This window comes from Myotis myotis, unplaced genomic scaffold, assembly GCF_014108235.1.
Source record: "Myotis myotis isolate mMyoMyo1 unplaced genomic scaffold, mMyoMyo1.p scaffold_m19_p_1, whole genome shotgun sequence".
NCBI lineage: Eukaryota > Metazoa > Chordata > Mammalia > Chiroptera > Vespertilionidae > Myotis > Myotis myotis.
The window spans coordinates 149,480,775-149,497,956 of NW_023416313.1; the positions used below are offsets into that span (position 1 = coordinate 149,480,775).

A 17,182-nucleotide genomic window follows, 5' to 3' on the forward strand; every position below is an offset into this window, starting at 1 on the left:
GTGTTGAAAGTGACTCCTGTAAGGCTAGTAAGGAGTGGTTTGATAAATTGAAGGAAAAAAGTGTTTATTTATAGATTAAACAGTACATTAGACATGTACTGTATATATTAGAAAAGTTAAAACAGGGAATCATTTGTGGGTCTGGAACAGAATAATTCAAATTTACATGATTTCTAATGGGGAAAAAATGATTCGGGTTTTGAACAAATCGCTTCTTGAACAGCCTTTCGGACTGTATTAAGTTCCAGAACTGAGGTTCTACTGAATCCTTTCCCACACGTGTCATTTCCAGTAAATCCTTAATCTTTGGCAAAAGTTCTCAAAGTACAAACTTCTAAGCGCAAACGTTTTCTATAAACGTCCGGAGAGTGAATATTTTAGGGTTTGCAGGACAAACATAATGACCACTCTGCCATCCTAGCACTAAAGCAGCTGCAGATAATACATATGTAAATGAGCATGGCTGTGTTCCAATAAAACTTCACTTATAAGATAGGCCAGCCCCTGCCACAGAACACACTTTTCCCTACTTGTCATCTCTCCACATAAGAGAGAAACTTCTCTGCCACTGTCTCGAATTTTACAATCTCTTACTCTAGTTCCTCGTCACTTTCCTCTTACCCCCATGCTAAGTCCTGTTTTGTCCATTCTGTAGGTAAGAATTTTCCAGAAGATGGAAAGAGTCAACAGCACATTGTTGACTGAGTTCATCCTGACAGGAATTCCCTATCCACTCAGGCTAAGGATGTTTCTTTTTGTGTTCTTTTTGCTGATTTACATCCTGACTCAGCTGGGGAACCTGCTTATTCTAATCACTGTTTGGGTAGATGTGCAACTCCACGCCCATCCCATGTACATCTTTCTTGGTGTTCTTTCCGTCATTGACATGGCCATCTCCACCATCATTGTTCCTCGCTTCATGATGAACTTCACTTTAGTCATCACACCCATCTCATTTGGTGGCTGTGTCACTCAACTCTATTTCTATCACTTCCTGGGCAGCACCCAGTGCTTCCTCTACACCCTGATGGCCTATGACAGGTACCTGGCAATCTGCCGGCCCCTGCACTACCCTGTGCTCATGAATGCTAAGCTGAGTACATTACTTGTGGCTGGAGCTTGGGTGGCAGGATCCATCCACGGGGCTCTCCAGGCCATCCTAACCTTCCGTCTGCCTTACTGTGGGCCTAATCAGGTAGAGTACTTCTTCTGTGACATCCCTGCAGTTTTGAGGCTGGCCTGTGCTGATACAACAGTCAACAAGCTGGTGACCTTTGTGGACATTGGGGTGGTGGTTGCCAGTTGCTTCTCCCTGATTCTCCTCTCCTACATACGGATCATTCAGGCCATCCTGAGAATCCGTACAGCTGATGGGCGGCGCCGGGCCTTTTCAACCTGTGGAGCCCATGTAACTGTGGTAACCGTGTACTATGTGCCTTGTGCCTTCATCTACCTGAGGCCTGAAGCCAACAGCCCCCTGGATGGGGCAGCTGCCCTGTTCCCCACAGCCATCACTCCTTTTGTCAACCCCATCATCTACACTCTGCGGAACCAGGAGGTGAAGCTAGCCTTGAAGAGAATGATAGGAGGCTGTAGAACTTAGAGTCAGGTTTGAAAGTGTCTGTCCCCCACTGAGGAAACCTTTGCATTTACAATTTTTTCTAATGTTTAGATATCAGTGAGTTTTGCTTTTTCTTCTTGCTTTTTCTCTTTTATGTAGCCATATAATATCAATACATCAATACCAAACACAGTTTAAGGTAAAATACTACCTTCTAGCCCTAACCGGTTTGGCTCAGTGGATAGAACGTCAGCCTGTGGACTCAAGGGTCCCAGGTTCGATTCTGGTCAAGGGCATGTACCTTGGTTGCGGGCACATCCCCAGTAGGAAGTGTGCAGGAGGCATCTGATCGATGTTTGTCTCTCATTGATGTTTCTAACTCTCTATCCTTCTCCTTTCCTCTCTGTAAAAAATCAATAAAATATATTTTTTTAACAAAATATATTTTTAAAAAAATAAAATAAAATACTACTTTCTAGCATCCCTTAGAGTTAAAAAACCTCAGCTGCTCCAAAAATAGAGAGTGAGATTAAAGCCACTCAGAAGATAGCAAAATCTGGCACACTTAGACATCCAGAGTAATGGCTTAACAAAGAAATCTAATAGGCTTTTTAGTCTCTAGGCTGACATTGGCCAAGAGCTCATAGAATAACCTATGCTTCCTCTTTTTTTTTTTTCAAGTTTTTTAAAATATTTTTTTATTTATTTCAGCTAGGAAGGGAGATGGAGAGAGAGAGAGAAAAACATCAATGATAAGAGAGAATCATTGATCAGCTTTCCCTTGCAAGCCCCATATTATGGATCAAGCCCGCAACACTGGCCAGAGCAGAGAAATTGGGAACTTTTATTAGATTTATTTATTTATCATTCAGAATTCCTCTTCTATCATTTATCTGTTTATAATAGTTGTCTGTTTTTTATTGAGTTGTTGATTTTTCCCTATCAATTCGTAAAAGATTTTTGTATATTATAAAAAATCATCTGTTGATTATATGAATACAAATATTTCCTTCCAACTGTATCATTTACTTGTGTTTATTCTGTCTTTTTATTTAAAAATTTTTATTTTTGTGCACTAATCTTTTTTTTTTAATATATTTTTATTGATTTTTTACAGAGAGGAAGAGAGAGAGATAGAGAGTTAGAAACATCGATGAGAGAGAAACATCAATCAGCTGCCTCCTGCACATCTCCTACTGGGGATGTGCCTGCAACCCAGGTACATGCCCTTGACCGGAATTGAACCTGGGACCTTTGAGTCCACAGGCCGACGCTCTATCCACTGAGCCAAACCGGTTTTGGCAACTAATCTTTTTTTTATGGATCCTGGCCTCTTGGCTTGCTTAAGAAGCTCACTCCCCACACCAAGATTTTCTAGTATCCTCAATTTTCTTGTAACATTTTTATTTTTGTTTTGTTCATTTATATCTTTATTCCAGGCAAAACAAGGCAATTAGACAAGGCAAGCACTAAAAGATCCCAAAGGGAGCTGATGAAAGCTTACCTCCCCTCTGCCTCTACCGTTACTCAGAACATTGTTAGGGGCTTCATTGTAGGGGACACAAAGCACTTCATTGTATGGGACAGAGCAGGACCTCAGAGTGGGAATGGGTGGGTGGGGTGGGACAGAACCACAGTCACCCTTGATGAGATGATGTGGAGACTATTCCTCCAAGCAAACTGTGGAGACTATTTCCCCACACAGGCCACCCGCACGTTCCTCCAGGAGCTACTGCCATGGTAGTAACAGTGTGTGTGTGGCAAGACCTCTGGGTAGAGATTACATTGAGTGACTTTGAAGATGGTGAGTTGACAGCTGTAAAAGTCAGGCTTCCACACATACCTAACAGTTGGACCCAACACCAGCCACCGGTGTCAGGGAACACATTTGCTCTTCTTGCAGCTCTTCTAGGTAGCCAGCCCTCAACCTTCATTATCACGTCACAGTAATATTTGTACTTGCCAGAGACCTTTGCTTTGGGTCTGTCAACGTGAAGTTGTGGCCCTCAGAGAAGCCAGACTGGTCCTTTGGGAGAACCCACATCAGAAGCACATATTCTGTGTTAATGTAAGAACATATTCAAACCCAGAAAATTAAAAGTGGAACTGCCTTATAACTCAGCAATTCCATTTCTGGGAATATATCCAAAGAAACCTGAAACACTAATTTGAAAGAATATATGCACCCCTATGTTCATAGCAGTATTATTTACAACTATAGTCCCGGTGCATGAAATTCATGCATGGGTGGGTTCCCTACGCCTGGCTGGCAATCAGGGCTGATCTGTGGGGCAACCAGCAGGGCGATTGGGGGGCCCCACTGGCACCCGCCTTGGCTGGCCTTGGGCCTGTGGGCTGGGGGCAGCTCCTGCATTGAGCACCTGCCCCCTGGTGCTCCTGCATTGAGCACCTGCCCCCTGCGTGTCATAGCGACTGGTCGTTCAGATATTCAATTGATTTGCATATTAGGCTTTTATTATATAGGCTAGTCAAGACTTAGAAGCAGCCCAAGTGCCCATCAGTGAATGAGTGGATAAAAAAGCTGTGGTACATTCACACAATGGAATACTACTCAGCCATAAAAAAAAAAAGAAGGAAATCTTACCTTTTACAGCAGCATGGATGGACCTGGAGAGTATTATACTAACTGAAATAAGCTGGTCAGAAGAAGACAAATACCATATGATTTCATTTATATGTGGAATTTAATGAATAAAATATACAAACAAAATAGAGACAGACTCATAGATACAGAAAACAGACTGACACCTGTCAGAGATGAGGAAAGTTGGGGGGCGGGTGAAAAAGGTGAAGGAGTTAAACAAAACAAAATCATAGACTCAGACAACAGTGTGGTGACTACAAGAGGGAAAGTGGGGTGGGTGGGGAAAGGTAGAATAGAGTTGTGGGGGCCCTGACCAGAGTATGCCGGATGTTAAAGGCCCATTTGCTATATGCATGCACAAAGGCAATGACTCAGCAGTATCAGTACACCCACTGCGCAGGTGCATTCTTATATAGCCCACCTGTTCTGTGTAACACCGATGTCACTGGCAAGAAGCCTCTTTTGTTTGAGTTAGTATATAAGGTGCTACTGAACAGCCAGTGGCTGGCTGCTATGTTTGCAATAAAGCATATCCCATCTACCTGAGGCTGCTCATGCCTTTTTCCAATTCCCAGCATCCAAGGAGGTCCCGTCCCTAGCAGAGAAGCTCAGACCCAACAAGGGAAAAGGGCAGATAAATGGTGATGAAAGGAGACCTGACTTTGGATGCTGAACATACAGATAATATACAGATGATGTATTGTACACTTGAAATATCTATAATTTTATTAATCAATGCTACCCTTCTAAATTCAATTAAAAAAAATTTAAGTTTTGAAGAAAAATAAACAAATTTTAATAATTTCATTGACTTGGTCCTGGCCAGTGTGCCTCATTTGGTTAAGCATTGTCCCATGCACCAAAAGGTTGTCGGTTCAATTCCCAGTCAGGGCATATGCCCGGGTTCCGGGCTTGATCCCAGGTGGGTGGCATGCAGGAGACAGTTGACTGATATTTTATTCTCACACTGATGTTTCTCTCTCTTTCCCTTTCCCTTTCTCTCTTTCTAAAATCAATAAAAACATAATTGGGGGGTTTTTGTTTCTTTTGTTATCCTCACCTGAGGATATTTTTCCATTGGTTTGGTGTTTTTTTTTAGAGAGAATGGAAGTGAGGGGGAGAGACAGAGAGACAAACATCAATGTGAGAACCTACAACCGAGGTACATGCCCTTGACTGGAATCAAACCTGGGACCTTTTAGTCTGCAGGCCAACGCTCTATCCATTGAGCTGAACCAGCTAGGGCAATACAAACATTTTTAAAGACATATGTTTATTGATTCCAGAGAGAAAGGGAGAGGGAGAGAGATAGAAACATCAATGATGGGAGAGAATCATTGATCATCTGCCTCCTGCATGCCTCCTACTAGAAATTGAGCCCGCAACCCAAGCATGTGCTCTGACAGCGAATCAAACCATGACCTCTTGGTTCATAGGTCAATGTTCAACCAAAGAAGCCATGCTGACTGGGCAATAAAAACATATTTTTAAAATAATAACAACAATTTTATTGGCTTGTACGACTCCAGGATGAATTTTTTTTTTAATATATTTTATTGATTTTTTACAGAGAGGAAGGGAGAGAGATAGAGAGTTAGAAACATCGATGAGAGAGACATCGATCAGCTGCCTCTTGCACACCTCCTTCTGGGGATGTGCCTGCAACCAAGGTACATGCCCTTGACCGGAATCGAACCTGGGACCTTTCAGTCCACAAGCCAACGCTCTATCCACTGAGCCAAACCGGTTACGGCTCCAGGATGAATTTTACTAAATATGCCCTGTTTCTAGAATTTTCAGCTTCAGAGTTGTGCTTATAACCTATAATTTTATAAGGCTGACATTTTTTATCTGTTTATAAATTCAGAATACAGAGTCAAACTTTCATGCAAGCTCCTTATTATATTTTGTTGTTAATAATCCTCATTCAATGATTTTTTTCCCACTGATTTTTAGAGAGAGTAAAAGGGAGGGAGGGAAGGAGGACAGAGAAGGGCAAAACACGGATGTGAGAGAGGCACAATGATTGGTTGCCTCCTGCATGTGCTCTAGGGAGCAAACCTGCAATCCAGGTAAATGCCCTTGACCGGGAATTGAATCGGCACACCTTCAGTGGGAGGGCCAATGCTCTAACCACTGATCCATACCAGCCAAGGCTCATGCACACTCCTTATGATCAGTTAGCTCATGAGTAATCTCCACCAGAAAGAGTATTTTCATTTAACTCATTGTGATTCACTACATTTAATTTCCCTTTATAATGATTTTGTAATATGGATACATACTATGGCCATAGTAGAAATTAGTCTCTTTTAGATCAAAGGCAACATATTCTTTCTTTTTTTATTAAACATATGTTATACTTCTTGTTTCATATTTCTTGGATATCCTATTCTGGTTTTTTCTCACAGTCTTTTTTTGTTTGCATTTTAGTTTTTGAGGTTTTTATTGCAATATCCTCAAGCTCAGAGGTTCTTTCTTCAGCTGCTTCTAGTCTACTAAAGGCCACCAAAGGCAGTCTTTATTTCTATCGTAGTGTTTTTAGGTCTAGCATTTCTTTTTGTTTTTTCCTTAGAATTTTCTTCTCTCTGCTTAAATCATCCATCTGTTCTTGTATGTTGTCTGCTTATCCATTAGAACTCTTAGCATGGTAATCATGGTTGTTTTAAATTCCTGGTCTGATCGTTTCAACCTCACCGCCATAACTGAGTCTTATTCTGATGCTTGCTCTGTCTCTTCAAAGTGTTTTTCATTTTGTTTTGTTTGAGGGATTTATTTTTTCACTTTTTGTTTTGTTTTGCCTTTTAGTGTGTCTTCTACCTTTTTATTGATAATTTGGCATGATATGTTTGATAAAAGAACTACTGTACGTACGCCTTTAGTAACAGGGTGGGGGAGGGGAAGCATTCTATGGTTTTATAATTAGGTCTCAGTCTTTTACTCAGCCTGGACTTTATATGTGCTTCTCAGTCCCTCCTCCCGACCAGGCATGGCTAGAGGGGGCTGGAGTTGAGTATTTTCCTTCTCCCAGGTCAGTTAGATTCAGATAATCCTCCAGCAGGTTAGGCTCTGATTAAATCATTTCCCCTGAAGGTAAAACTTGTAACGAAGAGAATGCTCTGGCTTATTTCAAAATGGTTTCATTTTTTTCTCCTCCTGCAAGCAAGAGGGGATTTTTCTCACTTTTCCAGACCAAGGTAGAGCTCCTGGAAATAAAACACAAAATCCTGGGAGCCCCCCCATGACTAGATCTCCTGGAGTTTTTCTCTCAGATTTGTCCACACTGAGCCTCCAGGTAATTGTCAATTATAGTTCAGGTTTCCCTTCTCCACTAGTTCAGAGGGTACTGTGTCAATGTGGATTCATCAATTACAACAAATGCACAGTGGAAATGTTGATAATGGGGAGGCTTTGAGTGGTGGCAGGGTTATATTGGAAATCTCTGCAGTGCTCCATGTTACTGTAAATCTAAAACTGGTCTAAAAAGTAAAACATATTTTTTAAAAGACTTTGGAAAAGATCCAGAAAAGACCAAAAGACATAAATAAATGCTGGGGGAACAGAATTTCAGAAAAAAAGTTAAAAACGAGCAATTAGCAACATGTTGAGTATGGTGGGTTGGTTGTTGTTTTTTCATCCTATTTATACACAAAATTAGGGGGAGAGGAGGCAACTGCAATTTGCAAGAATCACAGAAGAAAGCACTCAGCTCTGAAGATAATGTGGATCTTGTCTTATGCCTCCTGCCGGTGATAAGCCCCAGAATCCCATCATGGGCCCTTGGCCAGAACATGTAATTATGAGAAGGGGATGGGGTTGCACTACCAGCTTCCTAAGAGGCACCCTCTAGCCTAGTTGACAAGCTCTTTTGCTGAGATGGTGGACCCCGAGAAAGAAAGTATCTACTAAGAAATACTCTTCGTGGTTAATCGGGTCCAAATTTGAAAAGAAAACCTAGCAGCCATTGCTGAACAAGGCCTCTCATGCACATCGTGCTTCAGGAAGAAGCCATGTTGAACTGCCTGCCTCCTGCACTGCCTGCCTGCCTGCCGGGGGCCAGCCCCAGCGGTCCAGGGGTTCCCGAAGGTGTGGACGGAGTTGGGGAAGAATGTTTTACACGGAGACAGAGTTCAGAACTCTCTAGCTCTCTTTAATCTCCGTGGATCTTCCTGTGCCTGGCTGAGGCCACAGAGAAGGATCCCCAGGCAAGCTGAGCCTTTATTTTTATAGTCAGAGGTAAACAAGGTAGTGGTTTCCATAGTTACACTGTTCTTGTGAGTTTCACTTGTTTTTGTTCTTGTTGCACTTCCCTCAGCCCATTAGCTTCCCAGGTAAGATCTAGGGAGCATCATAAGGTCAAGCCTAATTATGCTAAGAGGACTGTGTCCTCTTAGCTGGGACTTGTTTGTGACTTTGCCAACAGGTCAGTCCGAGGCTTAACCCTACATTGGCTCCCCACACCTGCCTACACTGTGTTCCTACCATCTGAGCCAGCCCTTATAAAGAGGTCCTGGAATCACATTTCAACCATTAAGCCTGAAACTTTCCCCATCCAATGGGCACTGTGCGGCTCTCTCTTCTTTGTATCTTCACTGACCAGTGGATCCATTATGACCAATCAGGATGGTGCTATTTGAACCAAACAGAATTTTGAGTCCTCATTTGCTTATAAATGAACCAATCAGGGACCAGGGGCAGGGACTTCTCTCAATATAAGTATTATGAGCTTCTAAAACCAGGTGAAACCGTTAATACTGATCGCTACCGACAACAAATAATCAATTTGAACCACGCGTTGATCATAAAACAATCAGAATGTGCCAGAAGACACAGCAAAGTAATTTTGCTTCATGATAACACACCATCACACACTTCAAAACCAGTTAAAGACACATTAAAAGATCTTGCCTGGGAAGAATTAACCCACCCACCGTATTCACCAGACCTTGCCCCTTCAGATTACCACTTGTTCAGATCGATGGGACACGCACTTTCTGAGCAGCACTTCAAAATGTACGGAGAAGTGGAAAATTGGGTCTCTGAATGGTTTGCCTCAAAAGAAGAAAAGGTCTATTGGGACGGATCCACAAATTACCTGTAAGATGGGGGAAATGTGTAGCTAGCGATGGACATTACATTGAATAAAGCATTTTTGGTGTTTCTCTTGAAAAAAAAAAAAAAAGGAATGTGCTTTCTCTAATCAGAACAGAATCATCATGGTTAACAGAGCATGATTAATATTTCTTATCATTGTAGCTGGTCCCCAATATTCAATTCTGCCCCTAACATTTTCAGGATCTAGGTCTCCACTGAATAATTGACTGGTCAGTGCCAGGGCAGGGGGTCATTACCCAATGCAGCTGGTCCTGAGGTCAGCCCTGGGGTCACTGGTCTGGTTTTGCTGCTTCTTTGGACCTGGAACTGAAATACAACTGAGGCCTAGATGTTAACTCTAGGGAGAAAGGTCAGGGAGTTCAGACAACATGACCAGCGATATACTAGGGGAGGAAAGTCACCCTGGGGAGGAGGTCCCAGCCTACCATTGTCCTTTGCTAGGCACCTGGGCTTCCCACCTTGGTGACCTTCTGTACCTGGCCCATCGCCTTTGCTCTGCTCGTGTCTGTCTAACTGCCTACCACACAAGGGCAGCAATACCATGCCTGCCACAGCCTGGCTTCTGTTCCTATGATGGGAGAGATAGAATGTTAGCACTTCAACTCTGGAATACATCAAAATGACAGTGGAGTAAGTCTTCTGGTTTCCCTTTGTAAGCTACCAAAGGCTGCCTCTAGAAGGGAAAGAAAGAGAAGAACATCATCCAGCTTCAGAATCATGCTGAATCTGTGGTGACAGCAAGACATTCAGGTAGGAAATATTTACTATGAAGCTGGGAAATATGAGACAACCTCATGTACCTATATTTGAATTGGATGCAAAAAAAAAAAAAAAAAAAACCTGAGCCATCAACGTAAAATAATATTTAAGTACTTTAAAAATATATGTGAGAAAAGACAGGTATTAAATACATCACAGCTAAACACGTTCCTAGGAGTGGTTCCTGAATGTTATATCTTTCACCCTCTTTCTTCTGCAGCTACTTAATAGCCTGCATTGCAGGCTCTCACTCATTCATCGCTCTTCTTGGTGGTAATTTAGTATTACAACCACCAGGTGGAGATGTCACCCTGCTCTTCACTTACTATCAAAGAAAAGAGAGGTTGAGAAATTTGGAGGGGTAGAGGGGGTCAGGTTCTTTACTTCCACTAGTTACACAAGTAAATGCGTGCCTTCATACCCTACAGCGAAAAGACTTTGGAGAGTGAGTCGGAAAGGTCAGGCCGTGGCTGCCTCTGCCTCTCATTGTTTTCTTAGTCCTTTGGTTTCCATGGGGATCTGTGTTTGAGTAGCAACTCTGAATCCGTTTATTGCCCCTCAAGGCTTGGGGCTGAGCCCAGAGACTGGTTGTGAAAAACAGCACGATTTGAAATAGGTGGAAAGAAGATTTATTTGGTAAATCTAGATAGCAAAAGATAGTAAGATCTCAGTAAAATATTTGTTGAATGAATGGATAGATGGATAAATGTTCCCTAAAATAGGATGGCCTTGACTCATCCTACTTTGTTCTAGCTTGCAATAAGACAAAGTAGAGACAAAGAAAATTGTTTTTTTTCTGTCATCAAAATCATAAAAATGTGTCTTCATTAACAGATTGACTAACTCAAAGATTGATTAGGGTGTTTTGTTGTTGTTGTTCTGCTTAAATTAGAAGTTTTTCATATTTGCATTACTAATAGCCCTTGTTTTTAAGAGCATTTGCTTTTCTGTCCTTTGGAGCAGTTCACTCAGTATCCATTCACAGATTGCAGTAGATCTACATATGAACAGCTTTCTACCTGGAGATGGAATCAAGGCTTCCCTCTTAGTCCCTCCCCCTCCAGCCCCACCCTTCCGCCTCACTTTCTCTTCCATTACCTTGTTTAATTGCCACTCTCTATAATTATCTAATTTATTTCCTTGCCTTTTTATTGCTTGTCACCTTCCACTGCCTTCCTTACAGTTTTCTATCCTAAATTTTAGAGTCTAGTGAACTTAAAAAATTGGTCAGGCACTAGGCCAAATGCCTTAACTGAGTTGTGCTAAAACTCTATCACAATCCTATGAAGTAGGTACAATTAATCTCATTTTTCTATGAAGAAACCTCTGTCAGAGAAGTTAAGTAAAATGACCAAAATTAAGCAGTCGATAAGTGGTGAAGACGATTTAAACCCCAAAACTCACATCCCAGAATCCACAGAGTCTTAAGAGTACAGACTGTTTTAAGATAAATGTATGAGAGCTTCAGTTCCACAATTCACAGCTGCATGATCCTCAGTAAATTACCTCTCTAAACCTCAACTTTCTAACTGGTAAAATGAGGATAATAATGTCTATCTCACAAGATTATTGTAAGAAAGAATGTAATTAAAGACCTCAGATGGCCGTCACAAAGAAGTGGCCCATAAAGATTACCTATTTACCTGTTTACCTTCTATATCAAATTAAAGCTTCTTCATGAAGGATCTGGTTTTATTCTCTGTGCATTTATGACATCTAGTACAGTGCTTTATATGTAGTAACTAACCATGGACACTTGTTTAATAGAGGAAGGGAGGGAGGGAGGGAGGGAGTGAGGGAGGGAGGGAGAGATTTACTGCCTCAGTCAAGTGGACAATCAGTCAAGTATTCCTTATTCCCATGAAACATTATGCATACCTTTATGGAATTTTCTCACATCATTATATATATATTCAACATTATCCCTCTTCTCAAGGAGAGGCAGAGTCTATGTCTTACCTTTATAACCCCAGCATCTCAGTTCCCTTATAATAAGCATGAATGTGATTTTTTGAAAATATATTTTATTGATTTTCCACACAGAGGGAAGGAGAGGAATAGAGAGTTAGAAACATCGATGAGAGAGAAACATTGATCAGCTGCCTCCTGCACACCTCCTACTGGGGCTGTGCCCCCAACCAAGGTACATGCCCTCAACCGGAATCGAACCTGGGACCTTTCAGTCCGAAGGCCCACGCTGTATCCACTGAGCCAAACCAGTTAGGGCTGAATGTGATTTTTTTATGTTGAGAAATATATTTTTTTAATGCTACTTTCCTCCTAAATGCAGGTCCAGTGCATGAAATATGAGGTGCATCTGATAAATGTTTGTTGAGACTGTGACTAATTGGAAGATCTAGCTCAGTCCTAAAGTCCAAGGGAAGGAAAGGATTTCTCCGGCCTGGGCTTGGGTTTAAATCCTGAGGGATTCTGCCATCCGGAGATACAGAATCATGAACTTGTAAGCTGCTTTGGTTTTTGACTGGACTTATTTCTAGAGGTCACAAAGATCATCAGCAGGCCTGAGGGTTGTTGATGGATTGTAATATTTTATTAATTTAATTCAAATTAAGTTCCAATATGCATATTAAATTATAATTACATTAAAGTCTTCAGAAGAAAGGGAGAGACAACAATGTAAAGAATGTAGTCAGTCCCACTCTGGCATTCCGTTCAATGAGTATAGAGTGAGTCAGTTCTCTTGTCCCCTCTCTAATATTAGCATGAGTGTAATTCTATATTAAGTGCATTTTTTTTTCTACCTACCCCTTAATGCAGGCCAATTGCATCATCTGATAGTTAGCTGAAGAAATGATCATATATTTCAATACAAGCACAAAATTGGTCTCTGGTACGTTCCTTCCTCAGGGATTTTCAACTCTGATTCTAGGTGACTTTTGTCCTGAATAATGCCTTTGGAAACTGGCTACCATGAATTTATTATTGCAGGACCCTATGTAAAAGCACAGAGGTTAAAGCTGGGTGAGAAAGTCATCTGGTCTAACTTAATCATTGCAGATGGGGAAACAGGTCTGGAGAGGTAAAGACATTTCTTATGGTAATTTAACTGGGGAGTGGAAGAGTCTGACTGGAATCCAAGTCAATGACTTTTCCACTACAAATGGAAATATGTGTCATATGAGGTCTATTTGTCAAGTGGACTTTCAATATAAGGTCGTGGAGGGGAAAAACTATGATTTTATACATATGTGCTTTTTATTTTGAAAATTATATATTTTAATGCTCTTAATTATTTTTTTATGTTAATCCTCACCCAGTGATCTTTAGAGAGTGTGGAAGAGAAGGAGGGAGGAGGAGAGAGAGAGGCATCAGTGTGAGAAAGACTCATCCATCAGTTGCCTCCCCAAGGCCCCCCAACCAGAGCAGGGGATAGAACCCTCAACCCAGGTACATGCCCTTGACCTGGAATCAAACCCTCAACCCTTCAGTGCATGGGTCCATGCTTCAACGCTGCGCCACACTGCCCGGGGCTTAATGCTCTTATTTTTGAAAGATCTTAAATTTAGAAGGGCTTTCATAGTAAATCTTCGTGGAACGGGCTTCTAGTAGTACTATACTAGTTATGACACTTTCTTGTTTGTTTTCTAAGATTTTGAATTAGGTAATGTGGTTGTATTGAGTTCATTTCCTAAGGCTATATATATTTTTTTTTAAATATATTTTATTGATTTTTCACAGAGAGGAAGGGAGAGAGATAGAAAGTTAGAAACATCGATGAGAGAAAAACATCGATCAGCTGCCTCCTGCACATCTCCCACTGGGGATGTGCCTGCAACCCAGGTACATGCCCTTGACCGGAATCGAACCTAGGACCCTTCAGTCCGCAGGCTGACGCTCTATCCACCGAGCCAAACCGGTTTCGGCCCTAAGGCTATATTTTAGGTACCTTGGCCAGTGGGGAGAAAGTGTTCCTTTTTCCATTTCAAGAAAACAAAGTTAATACTGGAATTTCAAGCTGATTGAATAAAGATGGAAAGATTAGAAATGGTATGTGCGGAAGGATGGCTGAGCTTTACAGTATAAAGAAGGGGCTAGGTGATGGAAAGAGTGTCCGTTCTTGAGTAACAGGCCTATTTCTCCCAAGTCTCCCTCTTTACCCTCTCTTTTCTTTTAGATTTCCACCTAATATTTTGGAAACACATACATACCCTGGTAACATTTATCTCTTGATCAAAAGATGGGAACAGAGGTTGTTAAACCAGCTAGGGCAAAAGCAGATCTAAACCTCATAGAATAGAATTTGGTCCCTAAAGTCACTCCTCCATCATCCTCAATTTTTGCTCTAAATCCAATGACCCCCCCTCTTCTTATCTTTGTATAAACATTTAAGCTATACATATATTTAAATCTCTCTCTGTATATAATATATATACAGATATATATGTGTGTGTGTGTGTGTATATATATATATATAGAGAGAGAGAGAGAGAGAGAGCGTGCATCCACAACATGAATAGTAAATTCTTGAACCTCATATTAAATTCCATGAGATTAAGTGGATCATGGGGTCAAGAGAGTGTACAATGCATTTTAAGACAAAGAATAATGAATCAAACAGTATATGATTATTAAATAATGTAAGTACTATATTGCCATCCATTCTCATAGAAAAACTCAGTTGCAGTGAAGCACAGAATTCTCCACAATGGCCCTTATCATACATTTTGAATTTCCATATTTAAGCCAGGTGCCATTCACCTCAAACCCACAAGTCCTATAAAGTCAATATTCATAGCAATCCTTCCAGTTCTTGACTCCTTTCTCCATTAACTAGTTTGCTATCCTATTCCAGCCTCTTTGGACTTTCAGGGTGGTCGGATCTTCAGTTCCTCCTCGTTCTCCTTATGGATGCTGGCTTTGATTTGCACCATCAGCTCTCCTTACTCTGAACTATCCTGTGACCTCCTGGTTCATAGGTCGATGCAGCGGGCTAAGATCTATTTTTTAAATGTTTACTTATGCTTGGCTTCTCACTCATCCTTGCCTTGTTTCTTCTTTAGTTCCAAAGTATAGTAGAAAGAGCAATTCCTTGAGATAAGAGATGGTTCTAGAGAATCTTTTGAAAAGTCACTTGGTCTCTGTTGTTCTTAGTTTCCTTATCTGAAAAGTGAGAGATTTGGAAATGATCCCTATGGCCCTTTTCAGATCCAAAGTCTTTGGGAGTCCACTTGTTCCTCTCCTTAAAGATTTCTCCTGAAAACTCTGTTTCTATTATAGGTTGTCAATTATTCATATTTTCTGACATACTTCAATCCATATCCTATTCCAGCCGTGGGCAAACTACGGCCCGTGGGCCGGATCCGACCCGTTTCAAATGAATAAAACTAAAAAAAAAAAAAAAAAAAAAAAAGACCGTACCCTTTTATGTAATGATGTTTACTTTGAATTTATATTAGTTCACACAAACACTCCATCCATGCTTTTGTTCCGGCCCTCTGGTCCAGTTTAAGAACCCATTGTGGCCCTCGAGTCAAAAAGTTTGCCCACCCCTGTCTATTCCCTCAAAGATTTGCCTCTGTGACTTAACTCTTTCTTTCTCATCATTCTGATTTGTTTTCCTTTCTCATGGCTTGGTCTTTCTTCCTTCCTTCCTTCCTTCCTTCCTTCCTTCCTTCCTTCCTTCCTTCCTTCCTTCCTTCCTTTCTTTCTTTCTTTCTTTCTTTCTTTCTTTCTTTCTTTCTTTCTTTCTTTGCCTTTCTCATCATGCTCCCTCACCCTTGCTATTTGTCCCTAATTCCCCATTCTTTGTTGATTTATTGATTTTCTTTCAAATGACCAACTTCAGGATCCCCAGAACTTTAACACATTGTTCCTATAATGTTTTCCTTGAAAACACACACACACACACACACACACACACACACACACACACTCCTCCCCGCCCCCACTCTAGCCTTCTCCCACTGCCCAACAGGCTCAGGGCCCTCTTAGCTTACAACCTCCCTTTCCTTTTCCACTCTCTTGTCCTCTTCACAAATTCTGTTTCCCTTTATTTAACATGAGTAATATGGAGAAATGAAGGTAAGCAAAAAGAGTAAGTTCTACCCATCCTCTTATGGGTGTTTAAATTCCGGCCATCCTTTCAGAATGAACTCTGAAAAGAAACACCAGACAAGAATCAATCTGAATGACACTCCTTGATCTTCACTCCCTGCCTCTGCCTCTAAAACACCATGGCAACTGCCACCTGAAAGAGGCCAGGCTGAGAAATCATCTAATAAGACCAGGGATTGTTTGCCGGTGCTTTCTTACTTAGTGAAGTGCTGCAAAGGGCACTTTTTCCTCCTTACTCTTGGTTGCCTTGCTTCCTTAATGCTAGTAAGGCAAAAAAAAAAAAAAACATATGACAGTATATGGAATTAAAAGAAGCATAATTTGTTGTCAATATTAATTGAAGGTCTTCAAATTTTCTATGGAAGTTGAATGTTTGTGCCATTCTCCAGGTCTGTGGCCAGAAAACAGGCCTATAACAGAAGCAGAAATCAGCAGAATGGCAATAAAGTGCCACATTGTAGTGAGAGAGAAAAAAACACGGGCTGCCCAAATAGGCATTGCTTGGGCAAATTTCAACCAGCCATTTATCAGCTCTGAGACTTTGAGCAAGAAAGCTACTATGCTTCTCTAATCTCAGTTTCCTCATTTGTAAAATGGGGTGTTCTGCATGTCTAAGTTGGGGATTGTATAATGCTTCCTTGGCAAAGTTATTTTAAGGAGTAAATGAGATTATGTATTTAAAGGGCTGTGATTATGGTTACATCAAGTTTACATGCTAGATCCTTAGTTTAGCTCTTTTGCAATTAAAATTTCTATACAAACTAGTAAAAGAGGAATTCTAAGAGCAGAGTATTGTCCTGAGAGAAGAGGCCTGAATGAAATGCCAAAAAATTCCTGGACCCCCACACAACTATAGTTGTATTTTGAGGGCAAAGCCATTATGAAGCTCTTTAAATGAGTTAACACTGTATTAATTTGCACATCAACAAACATTTGGCCAAGAATAATATATACATTTGAAGGACATGTTATATATTTGGATCTTTTACCAGGCCTTTTTACGTGTACTTGGATTTCCTTGTAACCGCACTGCAGTCCCCAAGGAATCTAGAGCCCATGGTTTAGAA

At 41.0% G+C, this 17,182-nt stretch overlaps 1 protein-coding gene across 1 annotated transcript; it reads left to right on the forward strand.

The window, feature by feature from the left end:
- Positions 1 to 673: 673 nt before the first annotated feature.
- Positions 674 to 1,603, forward strand: LOC118664171 (olfactory receptor 10G3). Its single transcript, XM_036323997.1, has one exon. The coding sequence runs from the start codon at positions 674 to 676 to the stop codon at positions 1,601 to 1,603; it is 930 nt and encodes a 309-aa protein (XP_036179890.1).
- The last annotated feature ends 15,579 nt before the right edge of the window (positions 1,604 to 17,182 follow it).

What these genes read in the sequence shown, in the direction of transcription:
- LOC118664171 (XM_036323997.1), top strand. Translation starts at nt 674, where the DNA reads ATGGAAAGAGTCAACAGCACATTGTTGACTGAGTTCATCCTGACAGGA.